The sequence below is a fragment of the Pinus tabuliformis genome, chromosome 2_1, assembly GCF_031772625.1.
Source record: "Pinus tabuliformis cultivar Carrire ecotype Pingquan chromosome 2_1, CPIR1, whole genome shotgun sequence".
Taxonomy (NCBI): Eukaryota; Viridiplantae; Streptophyta; class Pinopsida; order Pinales; family Pinaceae; genus Pinus; species Pinus tabuliformis.
This window is the reverse complement of record NC_142299.1, coordinates 622,902,127-622,926,772: the sequence shown is the minus strand read 5'-3', so window position 1 is coordinate 622,926,772 and position 24,646 is coordinate 622,902,127. Positions and strand designations below refer to the sequence as shown.

The window sequence follows — 24,646 nt, the reverse complement described above, 5'->3', positions numbered from 1 at the left end:
ATTGTGATAATTCTAAAGCTTTTAGAATATATGTTCCTGGTCAAAGGAATATCGATTTTATCGGGATGTGACTTTCGATGAAGATGCTACCCTTGGAAAAGAAAGGGGCATTTCTCCTCCTCTTCCTGTTGAAAAGAAGAACGATGACATGGACCTACTAGAAGGTTCTTCTGTGCTCGAGCCAAAGAAATATGTTGCTGATGATCCTATGGAACCTATGGACTCCATGGATCCTCCTCCATGTGATCCACCTGCCAAGAGAAGACCGCTTTGGCTTCGTGATACTTTACAAGATGCTGAAAGACATGCTGCTGCCAAAGGAACCTTTAGAGAAGCAAGAAGCCATGCCGATACTAGGGATATGTTGTAGCTATGAGCACCATCATATAGGCTAAACCACACGCCTTTGAAGAAGCAGTGAAAGAGCAAGTTTGGAACGATGCTATGGCTGAAGAAAATGAATCTATCATGAAGAATGATGTGTGGGAAGTGGTTCCGAGATCCAAAGGCAAGCTTGTTGTGATTTCTAAATGGATGTACAAGATCAAACATGGAGCTGATGGGAGCATTGAAAAATATAAGGCGAGGTTTGTGGCTAGAGGATTCTCTCAGAAAGAGGGAGAAGATTATGATATCTTTGCACTTGTTGACCGCTATACCACTATTAGATCTATTGTTGCCCTTGCTGCTAGTTAGGGATGGACACTTCACTAGATGGATGTGAAGACTGCATTTCTTCATGGCATACTACAGGAAGAAGTATATGTTGAGCAACCACAAGGATTTGAAGTACATGATAGGAAGACTCATGTTTGTAGGCTAAAGAAGGCACTTTATGGATTGAAGCAAGCCCCCAGAGCTTGGTATGCCCATATTGATAGCTACCTAGTGAAGCTTGGATTTACAAGAAGCAATGCTGACCCAAACCTCTACTTCAAAGTGGTCCAAGGTATGCCCCTTATTTTGGTTTTATATGTTGATGATTTATTCTTGACAGGTAGTGAGCCTTTGATGCTCAAGTGCAAGAGGGAGCTGGCCTCTGAGTTTGAAATGAAATACCTTGGATTGATGCATTATTTCTTGGGCTTGTTGGTGTGGCAAAGGCTTGGCGAGTTTTTCCTTTCATAAGGAAAATATGTTGTGAAACTGTTGGAAAGATTTGGAATGGTAGAATGCAAGTCCATGGCCACACCGATGGAGATGAACTTCAAGAAGTTATGTGGAGATGTTGCAGGACCTGACTTGGCAAATCCCTCTTAGTATTGTCAGTTGATTGGGGCACTGATGTTCCTTGTGAACACCCGTTTAGACATATGTTTTGCAGCCAACACTTTAAGTCAATTTATCACTGAGCCTATTCATGCACACTGGGTTGTTGCCAAGTATGTGATGAGATATTGGCATTGGACGATTAATCTTGGTTTGAGTTACACGACTGGAGATGTGAGATTTTATGGGTACATTGATGCTGATTGGGCCGGAAATGTTATTGACAGGAAGAGCACATTAGGATGCTGCTTAGTTTGGGTTCTACCATGATATCTTGAATGAGTAGGAAGCAAAATTCCGTAGCTTAAGCATGACCGAGGCAGAGTATATTGCTACTAGCATGGCTAGTTGTGAGGCAATATGGTTGAGGAAGCTCTTTAGAGAGTTGTTTGAGCAGGTTTTGGATATGACAGTGATATATTGTGACAACAAGAGTTATGGATATGGCTAGCTTAAGCACAACCGAGGTAGAGTATATTGCTACTAGCATGGCTAGCTGCGAGGAAATATGGTTGAGGAAGCTCTTTAGAGAGTTGTTTGTGCAGGTTTTGGATATGACAGTGATATATTGCGACAACAAGAGTGAGATCCAATTGGCAGAGAATCTCGTGTTTCATTATAAGTCCAAGCACATTGAGATCATGTATCACTACATTGAGATATGATGTAGAGAGGAGCAGTGAGACTCCATCAGATTTTGACAGATGAGTAGATAGCAGATATTTGTACCAAGGCTTTGCTGAAATGGAAGTTCTTGGTCTTTAGAGAGGAGCTTGGACTGATGGATGTGACCCTCTCGGGTAGGGTTTTGGACTGATCAAGGACACTAAGCTATGCTCTTCCCCCTGTTTGAGCTTCTAGGGAGAGGAATTGAGTCGGATAGCTCTTGGGGTTGAGGGAACTCCAGACAATAGGATAGTTGTGATCCTTACCTCACGGTAAGTAGCATCTTGCCTATTGTCTGACAATAGGATACCTGTGATCCATACCTCTCATGGTAAGTAGTATCTTGCCTACTGTCACTTTTAAAACCTCACAGAGTATACCCCAATTGGCATCCTACCAACAGGCTAGGCTTGTTGGGATTACCACCCCTCTGGCCAATGGGTGAGGAGACTTGGGATAGCTGTGATCCTTACCATTTATGGTAATTAGTATCTTGCCCAAGTGATGGGAAGCAGGTGTTCTACCACTAACTCTTGAGGGTCAAGTTGGGAAGATCAACAAGTAATAGGATCGCTGTGATCTTTACCTCAGGGTAGGTAGTATCCTGCCTATTGTCCTTGGATATAGGGTGGCAGCTTGAGCTCCCCTATGATGATTCTTCTTCTTTAGATTCGAGAGTGTTCAGTAGAGGAGCAAAGATGAACAAATATGAGAAATGACTTGGTTCAGTGATGATGATGATGATGAAGTTTTTGAGATGAGATTCATGGTGCAGTCGGAAATTTCGCCCTAGCTAAGAGGGAGTGTTAATTTGGCAGCTCATAGACAAATTCCCTCCATTGGACAACCTTCCTCATCAAGAAAGACCCCTACTAGCCCTTGGAAGAATTTAATTTGGTCAAGGAAAAATATAATTTTTAAGGTGAAACCCACAAGTGCACAAAAGTTCAGGTCGGCCTAAAGGACAAATTGGGTCTCCTCCACCAGATATAAATACACATCATGTCACATCACTTTGGAGCATCATCAACACATCACATCTTCTCTCTCTTCATTTGATTGGTTCATACAGGTCTGAAATAAGGAGGTCTGAGCTCACATGTGCGAAGGGAACGAGGACAAATCTTTTTTCTGCGTTGACTTTCTGATTGGGACAGTTTGACCATCTTGATGTTTTGACTTGGTTTGACTTGGAAACTTTCGATTTTGGAAGGCCAAATTTATTGGAGCCAAATTTTTCTGGGCAGTTTGACTTGGGTTGACCACAGAAATTCTGAAGTTTGACTGCAGGCTTTCTCTCTCCTTTGACCAAGCATTTGTTGACTGTTTTGGTTGGGTTTGACCGGTCTTGGAAGGCTGCATATTTTGACTGTTGACTGAGCTGATTTGGAGGTGGTTTGACTGCTGAACGTTGACTGGTTACAGCATCTTTCATTGCTGTTGACTTTGACCAAAAAGTGCAGACTTTGACTTTGGATCATATTTGACTTTTGCGTCATCTCTCATTGGATATTGGTTAGTTGATTGTTGGATAAGTCAAAGATTTGCCTTTGTCTCATTGTTGATGAATTGAAACATTGTATCTCTCTGCTGAACATTTGATGACATTCTAATAGAGGAATTTTTGAAAGGTTTTTCCCCCTTCTAGGGTTTTTCCCTGGTCTTTGACCAAATCTTGTGTCTCTTGTTATTGCTCTTGGCTGTCTTCTATTGTGCATTGGATTTACTGTTCTATCTACAATTACTTACTGTCATTAGAAGATTGAATTTATTTGAAAAGTGATTACTAATTGAAGAAGAATCGGAATAAGTGATTGTGCTAAGCATAGAATACTGGAAAATTTAACATTTTTGTCTATATGTTGCAATCCCTAGCCCGTTTTCAATCTGCCCTGTCCTGTTCTTTCCATCACAATTCTTTATAATTGAAGTTTAGTCATCATTTTGAAGTCCAATTCAAATGTCATTCACTGCCTCTCACGTTGAGATCTTGTAACGATTGGATTCTCAATATTATATTTCCTATGTGTCTTTCTTCTGGACTAAGAGCTCAATCCGTTCAGGCAATCAAGCTTACCTTTAGCCTTAAAAATTACAGAAAGGGGATTATCAAAAACAGTTTTGCTAGAAGGCTTGGATTATGGTTAAACTAAATATATAATGGAGTCATCGATAAAAAGAAAGACACATAGGAGATATAATATTCACTGTCCTTCACATTCCGATTTTGTAACCTTTGCATTCTCAATTTTATAGCCCCTATGTGTCTTTTTGACATTTTTATTGTTGACTTGCACTAAGAGCTAAATCAGGTCAGCTAATAAGGCTTACGTTTACTCTTAAACATTACAGAAAAGGGATTATCCAAAGTTTCTTACCTACAAGGTTTGGATTAAGGTCCCAATAAATATATATTAAAGGAAGTCAATATAATAATACAAGGAGGCTCTACAGGCTGAACCCAAAACTTATATGGAGATTAAAATTTGTCTAACTCTTTAAATGATCCCAAATTATATATTAAAAATAAGAAAACTACATTCTTATCAATTGACTTTTAGGGCCAAACACATTGAAGTGAACCAAGCAAAATTGAAGATCAGCTTGACTTTTATAAGACAATGGAAGATATCCAATGTTTGGCTATTTGTGATAAATCTGAAGATTCCTTATTAGTTCAAGGGCAAACTATATTTTTGTATGAAAAGCTATAATGAACACCTTATTGGCACAATACAATCTCGAGTCACTAACTATTAAAGTAACCTTCTCTTTTCGTGACTATTTTTTATGTTAAATCTAGACAGCTCTTTATACCCATGCAGAAGCTTTTATGGACAGGAAGTGGAAGTGTTAGTTTGATAGTAACAAGGCAGAGGAATTCCAAAATAAGTATGTGAAAATTAAGTTGATGGAGATAAATCTCATGGGAGAAGTATGGACTTTTGCCCTGTCCTGATTGATATCCACTACATCTTATACTATATGAAAAAATATTGTGAGGTGTGTTGATGTTTGCAGCATTGGAAGGTCTTTTGCATAGGCTAAAGCCCAAGTGTCTAGCATGCAGGAGAGAGTCGTCTTTAGGTTGTTGTATGAGAGGAGCAGGTATTATGATTTCTTTCCTAAGTTTTAACTTAAGGAAAATACATTAATTAATTTATTGATATATGTTGGCTCTTGGGCTAAAGTTTCCAAGGGTAAATGATCTAATTATTTAAGTGATTTAGATATTAATCTCCACCATTGATCTAAGTGTGTTAGGATTTAATCCTAACCCTCTATCACTTTGGAGATTAGGGATTTGGATCAATAAGAAATTATAAAGTGAGCCTAAGGGAGAGTATAAAGACACAACATTTTGTGATTAAGCGAGAGATTTTTTCATGAGTGAGAGGCTCGAGTGACTAAGGAGAAAGGAAAAGTGTGCAACAAGGCTTTTCTGGAAGGGAAATGAGAGGAGGCTGAGAATTTGGAGAGAAAGGCTGAGATCTTGAAGGAGGGGGGCCGAGCTTTCTATGCAGGCCAAGTTTGTGGAGTAAGGCTGAGTTTCCAGCCAAGGTTGCCTGAAGCAAGGGAGGAGGCCAAGTTTTCCTTATGTGTAGGACGTACAACCAAGGGGGCTGAAATTCACAAGTAGAGTCCAAGATTTGCCAGGGCCAAATTTGTTCAGGGAGGCCAAATTTCCAGAGACTGAATTTCTCTTGGCCTGAAAATCCAACGGGTTATTTCCATGTTTAATTATTGATGTAATTTCTGTGAATTTCTCTGTGGGTTATGGCCCTAAATTTTCCAGATAAATAGAAGTAAGGAAGGTTTGATTGGGCTGATCTACGTGCTACTTGTGACTGATTTTTCTGAGTATTTTCTGCTGCAAATTTATTGTGAAAAGTCAAAAGAATTTTTGCAATGAAGGTTATCCTAACTGGAATGTCTCATACCTTTACAATATCACATATATTTATACTACAATATTCAAATATTGTGATAAAATTGGAGTCTGAAGACAGAAATATATCTGACTTTTAATGCATCTAGCCTCAAGTAATCGATCTTAGCAAAAAGAATTCTTTGCAGATGAAAAGCACCAAAATCAACCTAACACTGAAGAAAATTTCTAAAATTAAACAAGAGCCTTGTTATGCTTATAATGTACGAAACCTTATCCTAACTAACTGTAGTTCAATAAAATCATGTATATATCTTATTTCATTAAGATTGCATGCAGTATACCTGTGCTTGCTGTGTTTGATATGATTTATTAATTTTTATTTATTTATTGATGATGCTTTGCATTGATTTTTTATATGCTATTAAATCAATGATCTTAATCATCCTTTATCTGCTGTTGAATTGCAGAGACTTCATTCTCTCTAATTATACGGACTTGAAGGCCCTAAATCCAAGCTTTCCAATTTTGATTCGAGAGTGCAGTGGAATTGAGCCAAGAATATGGGCTAGATATCGTAAGATTTATAAATGAATGGTTTATGTGGTTTATTTCCGTTCATCGGTATCAAGTTTCAAAACATAATTATTAAACTTAAGTAATCCATACATTTTTAGTATGGTCCTTTTCTCTTGTTAGAAAATTTGTTTGGAACACTACCTTTTTTGTAACATGCTGGGTAAACTGTTTTTGTGTAAGCTTTATACAATCAATTTAAAAAGGAATATTCATGTGCCCAAAGGCATTGGAATTGTGTTTTTTGTTTGGAGGATAATAATCCTCCTGTTAGAATTGTTTGTTGGGCCGTTATCTATTGATTGAGATGTCACCATGATAATGACCTTCGTACAAAACCCTGTTTGGAAATTGGGATAGAGCCTTAATGATGTATATGAGTTGGTTAAGTTTGACAACCCCCATGTTAAGGTGGGTTTACTGCAATATTTATGTGTTAGGGTTTATAGCTCCCCCAAAAGAAAAATAAAAAAATGTATTAGCCTTAGCAAAAAAATTAATCCTATTGTTAAACTTGATTGAAATGAAGCAGTTTAAAAGAACTTGTTCTCAAAATGTTGAATAAGAAAACTAGTGTACATAAATGGTTCTGCCAGATGATCATATACTTGGAGAGGAAGCAATTATGTTAATTACCTTAAATGATCAAAAGAATTTACTGTGGTCTGTTGACTACATCACTGATGGGAAAAATATGGGGGGGTTCGTAAAGCATGTCTGACCAAAGTGTCACACTAAAAGATTAGCTTGGAATAAAAAAAGAAGGTACATAATGTAAAAGTACAATTAACAAATTATAAAAAAAAAGTACGTTGGTTGGACAACTAGGCTAGAGAGTGTTCTCACTAGCATGGGTTACAAAATTCTCAGGAGTCAATGACATTGTCTCTATAAAGTAGGTGTCCAATCTGTGTTGTATTATAGATGCTACACACACACTCATAGGCCAGTTTTTAGCTTCTTCCTACAAGGTGGTGCCTCTCATATTAGCCAAGGTTGATGTTCTCCTTGTTGGGGTCGAGATACTGATGAGGCTATTGTAATGTCCAAAGGGGATTTTTTTCCCATAGGGTTTTATTTTTTGACTAGGGTTTTTCAATAAATCAGAAAGGATTATACAACAGCAGAGCGAATTCATCCATTCATATAACAGTAGGTATCCTTCTAGTTAATGCATGAATAATATAAAAGATTTTCAACAACAATATGATTCTTCAACAAACCACAATAAGTTAGGCTGACCGCCCAATGAACAGTAGATTTATTCAACCAATAATCCACCAATATAGTTCTGATTGCAATGTCAATATTCAGTAGACCAACATTCCAACTGTAGCTCACACTAGCACTATCCAATACTATTGTTACTAATTAGCAACTCACTGTCTAACTGTGCTGCCTCCAAACTCTTTTGCTGTCAAGGGAGTGCTTGTGGCAAACCTTTTCTTAACTAATTTTCCCTGCTGTGGAGTAGCACTTCAACCTCTGGCTGTGCAGGCTTACTGTTGTGAAACGGCTGATCAGGAGAGTTGTTGAGATGCCCTGTTTGCTCAATCCGAGCCTGCATAGGTTACCTAAGTTGCACTGAAATGGATATGGGGTTTGAAACAGATACAGCAAATTTTAAAAAAGTCTGGATACAATATGGCAAGGAAACGCCATATATATATATATATATATGATAAAATAAAAATTTCATATTATCATTCATCTTTTAGTCTTTAGAATCTAGATTCTATATTTAAAAATACATAATCATCATCATGAATTCAACATAAACAAATCATCATCATCAATTCAGTATAAACATTGTCATCGTCATCATCAATGATTATTATAACATTCAAGTTGGCACCTTTGATTAAAATGTCAATACCCACTCACAGTTTAAAGGAATATGAGATTGTTTTCAGAGTCACATCATACTTCATGAAATTATATATTTTTCTAATGAATTTGACAGCACTAACACAGAGGCAACATAGTGAATTTGACTTTGTAAATAGTATGTTGCACAGTATCTTGGTCTAGACTCTAAAGGAGTCGTGACATAGAAATATTGTTTAGTATCACCGAATATAATGTAAATTTAATCATTGTAAATAACAATGTCTACACATTATAAATTGGACTGTATTTCAGCTACAACAGGACATGATCTGAAATTCATAGAAAGAAGTAAGCTGGATTTATTTATTCACAACCTAAGATCATATGACCAAGAATCAAGATGCCACAATTTAAGCAATTAAGTATTGTGAAGTATGATACTAGTAAAGAAATGTTGAGAAATTTAACCTAATGCAAAGAAACTGCTTCCACCAACCAACTTTGTGGGTAACAACTTTCCTTCTTGATTTCATAGATACCTTATGAGTTTCCATTCCAAATTCCAAGTTTCCATCCTTTAGATCTGGCATTGTTGAAAACTTGTTGGCAAATACCTCTATCATGTCATGAATCCTTTTTCAAGATAAATGTTCACTTTCAGATGAGCTGTAATCAGTGGATATAAGGTCTGCAAAGAATTCAGCTGCATTTACATGCTCTGGACAAACAAACCTGGAATATATTCTTGCAATAAAGTGCCTAGAACATTGGAAACTTGGAAAACTGGAAACCTGGAAACATATCCATATTTTCTGGAAACGTATCCAAATTTTCTGGAAACATATCCAAATTTTTTGGAAACGGATCAAATTTTCTTGAAACTCCTTTGAAACGTTTCCGATCTCAGGCTGGCCGTTTCCAAAAAACTGAAACGTGGCGGAAACGTATCCAAATTTTTTGGAAACGGATCAAATTTTCTTGAAACTCCTTTGAAACGTTTCTGATCTCAGGTTGGCCGTTTCTAGAAAAGTGAAACTTGGCGGAAACATTTGCATGCGTTTCCAAGCCGTTTTGTACGTGTTTCTGTATCTGAAACGCCAAGCGGTGTTTCTGTATCCGAAACGCCAAGCGGCGTTTCTGGGAGTTGTGGGTAGGGTTTTCGGTAACTTAGCAGGTTACCTTATTTTTCAAGTCGCGTGTTAACCAAGATTAGATGCCCGCTGCTTCATAGAAATGTCAATTTGATATATCCATTGCCTTCAACAGTCTCAGGACTGAATTAGGGGTAGTGTCTCTACCCTAAACCCTCAGGAAAGAGAACCAGCCTCCAAATCATACCCTGAAATACCTCTGCTATCTCTGGTACAATTAATTGTGCTTCAATTCCTTGATGTCCACCTCGGTGTGACTCGGGAGGGTTTCAGTTATGAGATTTTGTGCCCTAGATGTGCCTCCGCCACCACAGATACAAATTACTATGCTCAGATCCTTGACATCAGCTTCAGGGGAGTACAATAGGGTTTATGTTGTGAGATACATGCCTTAGATCTGCCCCCGCTATCACGTAAACAACTTGCTGTTAGATTCAGGTGAATTATGGAGGGTTTCCTCAAGAATAGATTTTCGCGGTTCTTGAAACAGAGCTTGTTGACCAATAAAATAATCACAAAACTTCTTCCTTGCTAGCCAGAACAGACCCGAGTTGCTCCAAGAGATTATGCTGTAACAGAAAAGAGAAAAGAGGAAACTAGCTAGGGTGGGATCACCTCCACCAAATCTATTCAAGAGAAAAAGGGGGTCTTAAAACCCTCAGAGTCGCAACTAAAAAAGAAACAACGATATTCTAATCCAAATCGATGATTGGAAAATTATTCTATCTCTCCTTTATTTATAGATTCCTCATGCGGGTTTCTCTTCCTCAATATAATGTGAGGGGTTACAAATCTACCCCTCAATTTGGGCTTTTTGCCCCAACTACCCCAAATTTACCCATTGTTGTCCTAAAACATTGGGTAATGAGTTTCCCCCTTTATCAATGACTATAGCCTATGGGGTTGGATAGGCTATTTCGTCCTCCCTTGGGCAATCAATCCATAGGGAAGATTACAACCATCTTTGGAATCCTTATGTTTGTAGCCTATTATTAACTCCAACGTTATCTCCGATGATAATTTTATGGTATTGTGGAGATCATGGTTGAGCTTATAAAGCAACAGATAACAATAAGAAGAAATTTGAAAATTTAGGAATTAAATAATATTGCAAGAGGCTATAAAGGTGCATAGCAGCTTTTCATAAGGGACATGTCCTTAGGTGCTTAGACATGTCCCTTGTGTACCTTGCATTTTGAGGATAGAGGAATGACATGGAATATCTTTGGGATGTACTTTATGCCAGGGGTTGTCATGAGGAGGTCCCTATTAAAAGTAAAAGAGACATTGGGATATCTCTTGATCCCAATAGGGTTGCCCAAGATCCTCTATAATGGTTAATGGCCCTTCAAAGAAGCAAGACTTTTTGCTTTTGTTCTTTCTTTCTTTATTCTTGGGCCCTGCTAAACTATAAGAGGCCCCCACCCCATCCCAAAGCTCGAATTTTTTGTTTTTCAAGTGGGGAGATGCGAAGGTAGCATTAAGGACTTTGTAAGGAACAACAACAATTTTTGCTGTTGCAGGGAGTGAGTGCAAGTTTGATTTTCAAGATATATTTTCAAGTTGGGAGGCTGACTTGGTGCATTGTAGGAGGCCTTTGCCTTGGTCAAAAGGTCTTGGTTGTCTCATTTGATTTGGTTCTAAAGAAAGAGAAGAGAATTTTTAGGTTTTCCCCTAGAAGAGGGGTTTTAAACCCTGGCTTAGAGCCTACATACAATGTCATTTGTTGTTTTGATCTTCATGCATTTGTTGTTGATAGTCACTTTGATGATAAGAAGATAAAAGAAGTCATAAAAGAAGCTAATAAGGTCATTAAGAAATCACAAGTAATTTTCAAGAGAAGGAAATTTTTCTGCCTTTCTGATAAACGGGTGGAACAGATAGAATTTCGAGCTTCCTTTGCTAGACAAAATGGTCCTTGAAAATTACTTGCACTACACCCAAAAACTTGTACGTGTGGCATAAAAGATAGAATTTCGGCTTCCTTTGCTAGACAAAATGGTCCTTTCTTCTTCGCTTTAGATTTTTCCTTCTTTTCTAAGTATTTCGCAATTCTTTCTTCCTCTTACAACTGCAGATCGAAACTTGCTTCAATGAGTGGTCAAATGAAGTCTAGTAGCACTTCTATATATAGCCTTCTGTGTGGTTGAAATCCCTTGATGAGGCCCACTTGACTAGAGGGCAAACCGACTTGGTGGAGGAGGGTTTACACGATCAATTACATAAAAATAAATTTTCTTTCTTGACATAAGAAGCTCAAGAAGGGCCTATTACATGATGACAAGGACTAGGACTCTTGACACAAACCCTAGAAGCACACAATGGGTGCTTTGACCTAGAAACATAATAAACAAAGCATGAAACCCATGCTCATAAATAATTTTTCTTTTACAAATAATTTTATTTTTGTTTCTTTTGACAAATACATTACACTATGACTCAAATACAATTAAGAAGATCGATACTAGTTACATTTCTCAACGCTCCCTCTTAACTAGGGAGGTATTCATCATTGTTCAACCGGTACAAGGTTGACCTCAATTTGAAATGTTCCAAGAAGGGCACAACAACATACACAATGTTAGGGATACCCTAATTGCCAAGGTATCCTCCCAAAAGGGACTAAGGTGTCATCAAGGCAATTGCCTCTCTAGGTACCATCAGGCTACAGCCTTGGTATCAATATAGATACCATCCAGGCCTTCGTGCCTTGACACCAACCCTCACGGGGATCTAAGTATCAACACTAAACCAGAGCTCCACAAGACCAAGATACCCTCCCACACCGAGATCTAGGCATCCCAACATGAGATCTCAATACTAACCAGGCCAAGATGTCCTCCCAAGTACCATCAACTGGGTAGTTTTATGGTACTCATTTCTCCCTCTCAACCAAATCAGAGATATCTGCCAACCCAAACATGCTTATCAACTATTCAAACTTCTTAGGGAGAGATTCACACATCAACTACCTATTCAACCATTAGAGCATTCACAACCCCAACCAATATCAAACTTCCAATGTATATGTTCTTGTATGCTAGCACAAAACTTTGGGGGCTTCAATTACTATGACGCTGCTTAGGTTATCTCAATATCCAAATCTTGACGAAAGCTTCCTTCTCATATTTCAATCATAGCGAAAGCATTTTGCATCTAGGGTTTCCAATATCTTATATCAATCTCTACTAGGGTTTTTGTCGTAAACCCTAGATATAGTCATCAAAATCTTAATATTAGATATACAACTAGACCGGGTTAGGGTTTCAACCACCTAGGGTTTCATTCCTAGCATCTTACATTAATTATTATAAGGGTTTTATCATAAACCCTAAAAGCTAGGGCTTCATCATATGTACTAGATATTATCAACAAACCCTAAAAGGCTAGGGTTTTACCAAAGTGAACAAAAGATAGATAGTATGATAAGGGTTGATTTAATCTAAAGATCAATCACCCTAACAAATAAGAATCTTTATAATAGAGAGTTAGTAATATAGAGCTTTTAAAGATAAATTGATCGAACCTTCTACTATATGATTTGTAATCTTACACATACCTTGAGTTGCTTCTTTTACAAACCTTGTAGAGTTTCCTTTTGAAGGGCTCCCTTTGCAATAAAGCTTCTTTTTTCTTTTTGGAATCTCCCTCTAAATATAGCCATCATTCTTTAGAGTATTCCTGCAAATTTTATTTCCAAGGAAAACACAAGAAAAGAAACAAAAATAAATGATGCTAGATACACATAGAAGATCAATAATGAAAAAGGAAATAAAGAATAAAATACTTATCTTTTTGTAAAATGGTGGGAAGTTCCCTCTTGATCTTGCATCAGTCTACTCTTCAGAGGGATTCTTTTAACTCATCAAAACAACTCAATAATTTTCTAACAAAACATATTAAATCTATAAACCCTTAATAAAAAAGAAAGATTGATTCTACAAGAACTAAAACAATAACTTATACTATAAATAAAGGATATATGAGACTTAATAGAATAAGTCTTTGATTTCAGAATCCTCATTTTTAGACTTCTTTGGAGGATTATCATTAGTAGCAACTGTAGGTTGGTCCCTCTCTTATTATTTTTAGGGTTATCAGGGCATTGATTCTTATAATATCCCATCTTGTAACAATGATAACATTCTATTTTGGAGAGATCAATCTTCCCATAATTTTTCTTTGGCCCCTAAAACTTCTTATTTCCTCCTTTCTTTTTGACATGAGCAAAGTATGCATTTGAGGCATTTTCTTCATTTTCTTGCTTACCTTCTACCAAGGAAAGACAAGCTTCTTCTTGTATACAGGCAGACCACATTTCTTCGAAGGATGGAGAATTCTTCCAACTACTAATTCCAGTTGCAAAGGCATTCCAAGACTTTGGTAGTCCTAGAAGGGCAACAATCACAAGTTCTTTTTCAGGGACTATTTCATCAATTGCTTGTAGTTCATCTCTTATATGGGCAATTATTACAAAATAGGAAGATATTGTATCATCTTTTGTCATTTTGACTGTTCGAAGTTCATTCTTTAGACTTGCCACTTGTCCAATATTCTTGATTGTAAATAACTTGGAGAGAGCATCATACATTTTTATTGAAGAATCTAGTGTGGATATGTAGGGAATCAAGTTGTCTTTAACTCCATCCACAATTAGGTTCATGGCAATAATGTCAGTTTCTCTGTACTTTTCCTTTCTAACATCATTTGTAGGTTCCTTGACTTTTCCTTGTACTAAATCCAATACCTTATTCTTTGCAAGGATGAGGTCCATCCTTGTTTTCCATGCTCTAAAATTAGAGGCTCCTTGAAGTTTGTTTTCAGATTTCATTGACGATGCCATAGATATATTTGTTAATGTCACCCTTAGTTGATATAGTTTTCTCCTTCCTCCTAGTAGATGAAATCTTTCAATATATCTTCAAAAATCAAATAATGAGACTCCTCTTCTTCTTACTTGAATACTTCAATAGAATCCTTCCTTAAGATGATGAGAGCTATTGCTCTTCAGGCTACCTTCTTCTTCTTCACCTTAGCTCTGATGCCATGTTAGAAAATCAGAAAGGCAGAAAGATTTCCTTCTCTTGATAATTACATGTGATTTCTTAATGACCTTATTAGCTTCTTTTATGACTTATTTTATCTTCTTATCATCAAGCAACTATTAAAAACAAATGCATGAAGATCAAAATAACAAGTGACACAGTATGTAGGCTCTCAGCTAGGGCTAAAACCCCTCTTCTAGGGGAAAACCCAAAAGTTCTGTTCTCTTTCTTTGGAACGAAATCAAATGAGACAACCAAAACCTTTTGACCAAGACAAAGGCCTCCTCCAATCCACCAAGTCAGCGTCCCAAGATGATTAGTCAAACTCCAAAAGTAAACTTCAGTTAAACTGCTTTAATCTTGCATTAAACTCAGATTTCGACCCTCATGCTTCAGATTTTCGGCCTGTAGACCTGCAACTTTGGCCCTACAACACAAAAACTCACACGTGTCGCAGGAAAGAGAGAATTTCGGCTTCCTTTGCTAGACAAAATAGTCCTTCCTCCTTCACTTTAGATTTTTCTTTCTTTTCTAGGTGTTTCACACTTTTTTCTTCCTCTTACAACTGTAGATTGAAACTTGGTTCAGTGAGTGGTTAAGTGAGGTCGAGTAGCACTTCTATATATAGCCTTCCTTGATGAGGCCGACTTGACTGGAGGGTAGGCCAACTTGGTGGAGGAGGGTTTACATGACAAATACATAAAAATAAATTTTCTTTATTGACATAAGAAGCCCAAGAAAAGTCTATTACATGATGACAAGGACTAAGACTCACGACATAAACCCTATAAGCATACAATGGGTGTTTTGACCTAGGAACAAAATAAACAAAGCATGAACCCATGCTCATAAATAATTTTTCTTTTATAAATAATTTTCTTTTTCTTTCTTTTGACAAATACATTACATTATGACTCAAAGACACTTATGTAGACCAATACTAGTTACATTTCTCAACAACACCCTCTTGAACCTAACTTGTATGAAGTGATATCTCTTCTTTATATGCTTGGATTTGTCATGAAACACATGATTCTAAGAGAGTTTGATACAAATTTGGTTATCATAGTAAATGACCATGGGATCCAACTCTTGATCAAACAATCCTGCAAGTAACTTGTCAAGTTGGATGGCGTCATGACTAGCTATACTGGCTGCCATGTATTTCGACTTTGTTGAGCTAAGTGCCACAGAAGCCTGCTTCCTGCTGAACTAGGATATCATCGTTGATCCCGAGCTAAAACAACATCTTGAGGTGTTGTTCTTGTTTGCTGCACTACCTACCCATTTTGTTTCTAAATGCACTTGCGACTTCACTTCACCCTTTCCAAGATATCTTAGACTATACTCCACTATGCTCTTCAAATACTTGAGTGCATGTTTTGCTACTACCCAATGCTTTTGCTTTGGCTCCACTATGATTGATTAAAGTTCACTGCAAGATGTATATTTGGCCTGAAACATACCCAAACCCAAGATAATTTTATGGAGGTGATGATTGTCTTCTGGTCCTTATGAGCTTTCCGGTGATATAAATTTCATCTCATTTTGAGTTATGGGAACAAAGTTATGGCCCTCAGAAGTTTGTCTATTTTATGCCATGTCAATAACTGTACTGTTGACATGTGGCAGCGTTGTTGCTGTTAAATATTGTAACTCGGATAAGTGGTCTAGCCTTGAGAGGTTTCATTGAGTCTAGGAACACAAAGAAATAAATCATCTCCAAGCCCATGTAATTTTTCCTAAGTTTCACGGAGGGAAAATGTCTTAATTAAGTCAATTAGTGATTTTTTAAATATTTCCTAAGTTAAAACTTAGGAAAACTGGTTAATTATTTGGCATTAGTTGAGATAAAGTTGATTTTCCTCTAGAGGCTTCTTGCAAGTTTCTAAGATGGTCTTAGCCATTGATTGGGACAAGATAACTTCTAATCTGGGCTGTTCATTTGTGAATGAGAGATTATAAAGGGAAATTGATGGGCAATATTGGAGCACATTGAGTTGAGGTGTTGGGTGAGTTTTCAGTGAGACACTAAGAGGGCTTCAACAACAGTAATCAAGGAAAATATTTCTGGGGTTTATTCTTCATTGAAAGACTTCCAACTTCTGGGTGTCAGAAGGAGGTTTTGTTGGCTGAATTATTTTCTCCAGAGGAGGCCGAGATCATCTCTAGAAAGGAAGTGTGAGTTCCCAGAGTGGCCATGCTAGTTGCAAGAGAGGCAGTACAAATTACCAGAGGAGGTTGTGCGATTTGCAAAAGGAGGGCCATGGGGTTTGCCCTAGTCAATTTGTTCAGCAAAGGTGAAGATCAATTTTTCCATAGCTTTGCTAGTGTTAGGAAAGCAGTGAATGTAATTTCTCATTAGCAGATTTGTTGAAGATTAATAATAAAACCCTCATATTGAAAATTGGTTTTCCCCATCTTGGGGTTTTTCCAAGGACATTTGACCAAAAATATTTGTGTGATTGGTTTCTCATATATTCCGCTACACTTTAATTTGGTGAATGGTGTTATTCATATTTTTGAGTCGTTACTTTCAGCTGAAAATTTAATTTGCTGTGTATAAGTAATCAGAATAACTTGTCGGTTTAATAACACCTTTTGGGTAGTGGAAATTTCACAGTTTCCAAATGTCAACACCATGTTATGCCATATCATCTCACATGTGGTTGACACGTGGCGATCTAGCACCCACATGTCACCACAACATTGTGCCACTTCTACGACCAAGCACATTAGTCGCGAGGTCACATTTGGATTTGGGTTTTTCATTAATTCCTTTTTATAATTTTTTTTGATCTTGTCTTATGGATACACCTAGATCTAGGCTCATGCTTAGTAAATAGTCAACATTCAAATCTTGGAATTCTAAAAAAGACCCCTTTTTATAAAAGCTGAATCCCTAGGTCATGGACTCCATGTCATCATTGCCACATCATTCTCCGTGTTATCCTTGCCACATCATCCTCCTTGCATGTCTACATATCTGCACTGTTCGATATTCAAAAGATCCCAAAAATCCCATTTAAACGTTCGTTTTTTGTGGCGAAGTAGTCTATGGTAAGTGTTATGGAGGCTAGGAGAGGAAGACGGGTCATGCATAAGCATGAGGTGTAGACGCTTATGGAAAGATTTGCACTCATCATCAAACCAACAGTTCATAGGATAGGTATCGAGGGTAGTTTTAGGGCAAGACTTGCGAGTGGAATGAGGGTAGGAGTCAAGGGATGCTTCCATGAGGGTTGTGGAAAGTGTGTCGTATTTAGCTGTGGTTGTGTCTAAGGTTATAGAGTTAGAGATGGGAGGGAGTAACTTCTTTAAGCGGGTATTGTAGTCGTCCGCATAATCTCTATCAAAAAGGAAGCTGGTACAAGTGGATAAACGGGTGGAAGGAGGAATGTGGAGAGGAGTAGGGGATGTAGAGAGGGAGAAGGCAAGGAGAGCGTGGTTATCCAAAGTGAGGCGGGGGACTGAAAATAGCTCGATTTGGGGAAGGAGGTCCTAGGTGGCTAGGACATAGTCAACTACACTAGCTCCACCATTATGTGGAAAGCAAGTAAAATCACCTGAATCAAGGGAAAAAGGGAACTTGTTCAAGATCAATAGCCCATGAGATTCCCCTAGCTGTAATAGGTATCCCCTGTAACTTGTGAGGGGTCCATGTCTGTCCTACAAGCTCCTATGAAGACCCACTGATGTTGGCTCCAACTCTTGGAGGCAAAGTGCATCATCTACTTTGTCATGGATGGGTACCTGCAAGTCTTTGGTGCGTGCGTTAAAATCTCCTAGAAGGATGATGTCACTGAGGGAGGAGCAGTGGGAGGTGTCTGCATAGAGGTCAAGGAAAGGGTCTCCCCTAGATTCCCTATGAAGTGCTTTATGCCTTTTGTGTTGTAAGATACAAGTTTTTGAAGGGACTAATAACATGGTGGGATGTCGATTCATAGGAGGTCACATAGAATGGTGACAAGGAGGGTGCAAAGTTGCAATTGGGATTGGTTGATGTGTTAATGAATTCAATGAGCCATACAAGTTTGGTAGTTGGTCCCCAATGGTGCTGTTAGGAGTAGTTTCACTTAAATGGATACCTGACACAAAGATTGTGGAACTTCAAATTCATAATGCACATACAAATCAATCTATGGAAAAACAAATTCAAACAACATGAATTCATAACCATTTGCACAACAAAATTGAGCATCGTTAAACTCTAGATTTATTAGATGACCACAAATTGTACAACTTATAGAGTTTTCATCAAGAATTTAAATTGTAATACAAAGGAATGAACAAATTAAATAACAATGTTAACAAATATACAAAACATTATGGATCCTTGATTGTTCACCTTGTTAGTTTGTGTAGCTCGGATAGGTGTTCAGCCATCCAAGACTACTCTGGCTCAAGTGCACTTAACCATGGCACTTTACATTAGATTGGCTGTGATTTTTAGACTTGAAAGCAAATGTACTCTTATTATTACCTAGTTGTGTGGCTTTAACTAACCTAGATCCATCTTAACACCTGATCTGTCAAGTGCTGAGAGGGATCAAATCCCTCGAGTTGCAACTTTATGTCTTTTGCACCCTCAAAATGGTTTGCACCTTGAAGGTTTTGATCCCCCTCGGTGCTTGATAGATCTAGGGTAGTTGTTTCAGAAATCAACAATGGTCAGCTTAAATGATTGTGGCAGAACCCTAATTTTCAATGAGTCATGGCGCTTACCAAATGAAGCTAATATTTACAGTGTCCTTGGCTAGAGGAAGCTGCTATTCCACATATGGTTCAGTGTTTTATACTTGGTCACCATCACATCCTATGATATGATTCGATTGCATGTTCCTAAGTTGAGAAGTGTGCTATATGTAAAATGCACACAACACGACTTTGCAATAACTGAAATTTGAATTGTTCTGTGAGTATGATCCTATTGCAACTGACATAGCAGATTTCTTGTAGGGATATTGACTGAAGTGTCAATCTTTGGCAGGTTTCTTGATTAGGTCTTCAACCTGACATTGGAGAGGCATCACTAATGCTTCTTGTTGAATTTGATTCTGTTTCGTTGAATTGAATATTCTTTTATGCCTTGTTCTCATTCTACTGGTGGATTTGAAGGAGGGGTGGTAGTTTAATAGGTGCACATTATCTTCTTCATGTAGGGGATGTGCATTCATGCACTGCATTTTGAAATTTTATCTATTTCAACTTTTAAATAATGGGTAAAATATTTGAATAACTTCTAAAATTTCTTTTTGTGTGCAAAACAGAGTATGGAGTCAAGAGAACTGTTATGAATAAATATATAGGAAATAATGTAAATGATAATAATTTATAACCATAAATAACTATTAGTTAATTTGTAATTAGGTTGAAGAGTCATGTCTAAATGAGACATGACTCTCCATGAAGAAACACCTGCTTGGTATATAAGCAAGTCTCTCACTCATTGTATCATCATTCTCAATTCATACATTTAATATATAATATTTGTATCCTCATGGATATTTTTATATTCCAAGTCTTCTGGAGTAATTAATCCGAAGAAGGAACTTTGTTCGCTTCATTTGGTATCAGAGTTGTTCGATCCTCTGGCTGCTCAACTACTGCACAGAGCCAGTCTGATCCGGTCCTTGGCCATTGAAATTCGTCAACCTTGTTGCCGTTGGAGCGTTTCGCTACAAGATTTTGGAGGGTCTCCATTTTCACTATCAGACCCTTGGCCATTTAAAAAAAAATAATAGTATTTAAAAAAATAGATAAATAATAAATAAAAGAAATTATAATTATTTATATATATATAAAATCAATATAAAAAAAATCAGAAAATATTAAAAAATAAAATAAATTAAAAAACAAAAGATTATTAAAAAAAATTTGGCAAAAAAAATATATATTACAATATATATATATATATATATATTTACAAATAAAATATAAAAAAATGTACCTGGCCCACAGAACGAAAGAGTCGTTGGAGCCACCGTTGCAGCCGCTTGGCTGTTGGCCAAAAGTTTGTAGTCGCAACCACATAGCCAAGGCCGCTGCCGACGACCACCATAGCTGCCCATTACCTCTGCCATATTTTCTATCGCTTGTACCATCGGAGCTACCACAACAGGACCACACAGTTGCGTACATTCACATCGTTTCCGAGTCGCTTTTCCCAGCCACTGCAATCGATCCACCATCCGTACGCTGCTACAAGCCGTACAATTTCTTGTTGCTATATCACTGTTGATCGGTTTCTTGAAAAATTTCACTGTCTGTCCTTTAGTTCTACATGCCCATTCATCCAATCGTTGCGACCAACAAAAAAAAAAAAACCTGGTTCAATTCCGCTTCCACACGCCTTCAAAATTAATTTCCCAGGTTTAATTAATGATCAATATAATCATATAGTATAAGGAAGGGAAGGATTTGAGTAAAGAAATAATTTAAATAAAGCTAAAAGCAAAAGATATACATGGTTATTTAAAGGGGAGAATATCATATTAAAATAAAAATAAAAATATAGAGTTATAGTATAAAAGTACATAAAGGGGTATATTTTGTGAAATAAAGAGAAGATTCAAAAAAATTAAAAACTGTTTAATTTAATTAATTAAAATTATCTAATTTTTTAGATTTAAAAAAGGAATATTAAGAGAGGTAATCAAAGAAAAAAAAGAGGGGTTACCTTAAAAACCCTAAATCTCGTTCCAAGACGAAAAATGAAAACCAATAAGGAAAGATTTCCTAAAACTTTTATTAAATGTGTTAGTACACTATTTAAAATCAAAGGATCACTGGTAGGAAGAGATATTATAATCTCTATCAGTCCTATTACAGATAGTAATTACGTTAGTACTAAATGTGCTAACCAACTAGTAATTCCTCAATCGACTATAATCGAAAAAAATTGTTGGCACAAGTAACAAACAATACAACATAAACAATCTACAGTTAAGTATTGGGGATTATACTTTTACCTCGCAATTCACCGTGAAAACCTTATTTTTTGACGATAGTGACATTGTTTTGGGCTCACCATGGATGGAAACTCTAGGGTCCTTTATTCTAAATACGAGAAAGAAGTTTTTTACCTTTTCCCACAAAAGGAAAAAAATAACGCTACAAGAAGTTACTTTGAAGCCAGATTCAGTGACGCCAGAAGACAGACAAGAAATCTCAAAAGTAATTCTTCAAAAAGTAAAAAAATGATACAAAAAATGCATAAGGAAGTTGACAAAATCATCGTTGACAAAAGTGAAGAAGTCTATCGGCTGAAAAACCATAGTGAAAAATTATTAACACAAATCAAGAAGCTTAAAAAGGACAAAAAATCATTAACAGACAAGGTAGAACAACTTGCTCAAGAAGTATCAAAGTCTCCAGTCGTAGCAGTCCAAGTTGAAGATAAGGGAGCAGATACCAATCTAGTGAATGTCATAACTCAAGAAGAAGACAAGCAAGTTGAAGAAAATACACACTTAGATATTGTAGTTCAGACGATTGACATCCCAAGTGAAGGTTTGGTAACGAACTCAGCAACATCCTCACAAGAAGAAAACAAAAAATTTCCTCATACCTAATAAGGGAAAGTCAAACCAAAAAAGTTCCCTATCGACATCCGAATCATGAGAGTAGAAAACTCAACCAAGCTACGTATCGGGACCATTCAGAATACAAATAACAAACTGATGTTCCGGAGAATAGTGATGTAACCTCAATCCAGTCCTATGATGACAAGTCGTTACAAAATTCCAGTGATCAAAATGTTCCACAGAAGATTAATCTAGGGTGGTTTGATCCCTTCTTAGTGCGACAATTTTGTTTGTCACTTAGAAGATCATATCAACTTGTATCGACGAAGATCACTGTTCAGTGACGAAAAGGCATTCGAAACCGAAAAAGAGATCAAGCCTTTTTCATTGACAAGCTTTGAGGACAAAGCTTTTTGAGGAGGAAGGCAATGCTATGAATAAATATATAAGAAATAATGTAAAATAATGTAAATGATAATAACCATAAATAACTATTAGTTAATTAGTAATTAGGTTGAAGAATCATGTCTAAATGAGACATGACTCTCCATGAAGAGACACTTGCTTGGTATATAAGCAAGCCTTTCACTCTCATTATATCATCATTCTCATTTCATACATTTAATATATAATATTTGTATGCTCATGGATATTTTTATATTCCAAGTCTTCTGGAGTAATTAATCTGAAGAAGGAACTTTGTTCGCTTCAAGAACAGATTATTTGTAGGGATATTGATTGAAGTGTCAATATTTTGCAGGGTTTCTTGATTAGGTCTTCAACCTAACATTAGACAAGCATCACTGGTGCTTCTTGTTGAAGTTGTTTCTATTTTCTTAAATTGAATATTCTTTTATATCTTGTTCTTATTCTACTGGTGGATATGAAAGAGACCTGGTATTTTCATATGTGCACATTATCTTCATCATGTAGGGAATATGCACTCGTACACAGGATTTGGAAATATTGTCTATTTCAACTCTAAATAATGTGTAAAATATTTGAATAAGTTCTAAATATCTTTTTGTGTTGGAAACAGAGTATGGAGTAGAAAAGAGTGTAGCATTGGATGGATTGACAGCAGATCAAATCACCGAAAAGGTCAAAGAATTAGTAAGAGCTGGTGCTGAAATTTCTTCTAAAACTGGATCTTGATGTTAGCTTTTTTGCATGCTTACTTCCGCTCTTGATATGATGTTGGTTGATGCTGATATAATTTTGGCGGATGATGATATGTTTAGCTACATGCATATGAAATAAATGCATTTAACAGGGAACCACGTTCACCAGTTTCAAACCTGATTTTTTAATTACATACAATTACATCAGGAGCTTGAGCACGATTCATTGCTTGAATGGGTCTTCTGTTGCGTTATATTAGAATAACCTGCATTTTCGAACAAGTCTCTAATTTTTCTAAGAATCATCGAACTATGAAGGTTTGTTGTTTATATGATACTATGCTCTGAAATATACACAGCTTCTATCATTTAACCTTGACGGGTATATATTATGCACCACATTCACCAGTTTCAAACCTGATTTTTTAATTTCATACAATTACATCAGGAGCTTGAGCATGATTCATTGCTTGAATGGGTCTTCTGTTGTGTTTTATTAGAACAATGCTTGCATTTTCAAACAAGTATCTAATTTTTCTAAGAATAATCGAACTATGAAGGTTTGTTGTTTATATGATACTATGCTCTGAAATATACACAGCTTCTATCATTTAACCTTGACGGGCATATTGATTTCATTGCAAAAGAAGCTGTGCATTTATTAATACAGCAGAACATTACAATGAGATTTTAGGGATATGAAGAGAAACAGTATGGTTGTTTCCAACAATATATTCCCCACCAAATTTCTTTCTTGACCTTGATTACAGGAATAAGTTCTTACAAACTGTTGGTATATTAAAGTGCAGAACAATGCATTTCAAAGCTTTCTTGGTGTTACCTTTGAGTCTAGTGTGCTGGTACCTAGAGTCTTTTGGACTGGTGATTCTTGGCTCCACAAGGTTACTAGAGTTGATCCTGCTTGGAAGAGATCTCCTTGCTACTTGTGAGAACTGGAAGGAAACTCTGCCTTACTGTAATCCACGCACCCTAGCTATAGATGGCTGGATTTTCATCGCAATTGGGGCACTCTCCTACCCCCAATCCCTCCGCAACACACACCCCACCATCGCACCCCATCGGGTGGTTTCTCTCTCTGGAGATCCAGAACAAGCTGTTTGCCTTGAATAAAGGGTGCTTTATCAGCTTTGTATAATTTTCTCAGGTGATCAAGTTTTGGGGTTCCATGTTTCTTTGATGGAACCCCTTCCTCCCTTGCGAGGGAGCTTTTGGTTCTACAAAGGGAGCTTCTCCCAAGGGCATCTTACCTTGAGTATGCTGCTTCAAGTAATCTTCCCATGGAGGGCAATGAAAGCTCCAAGGATTACTGCCTTTTGCTTTCTAAGATTCTAAAGTCTCATTCTGGTTAGTCAAGAAGTTACCAGGTGTCCTGTTTCAAATACAATCTACATTGGAATGCTGTCTGCTCATAATCGAAATTTTGCTTTTGAAAATAATCTGGTGCTTCCAACCAGACTTCATTCAGCAGAACTTGAGAGGTGTCAATGTCCGAACAGATTCAACATAGGAATTCAGCCTGTCTATGGTTTCTGGACTGCGCATTTGGAAGACT

General features: G+C 37.0%; 1 protein-coding gene across 2 annotated transcripts in view; it reads left to right on the top strand.

Annotated features, from left to right (window-relative positions):
- The window catches only part of LOC149202089 (NADH-ubiquinone oxidoreductase B8 subunit), a 64,218-nt gene extending 40,772 nt beyond the window's left edge, over positions 1–23,446 (top strand). For both annotated transcript variants that reach the window (XM_089403079.1, XM_089403080.1), the window contains 2 exons: positions 6,295–6,401; positions 22,992–23,446. In XM_089403079.1, the coding sequence (XP_089259205.1) occupies positions 6,295–6,401; positions 22,992–23,107 (223 nt within the window). In that variant the 3' untranslated portion in view covers positions 23,108–23,446. The remainder of the gene's footprint in view (positions 1–6,294; positions 6,402–22,991) is intronic.
- Positions 23,447–24,646: the final 1,200 nt, after the last annotated feature.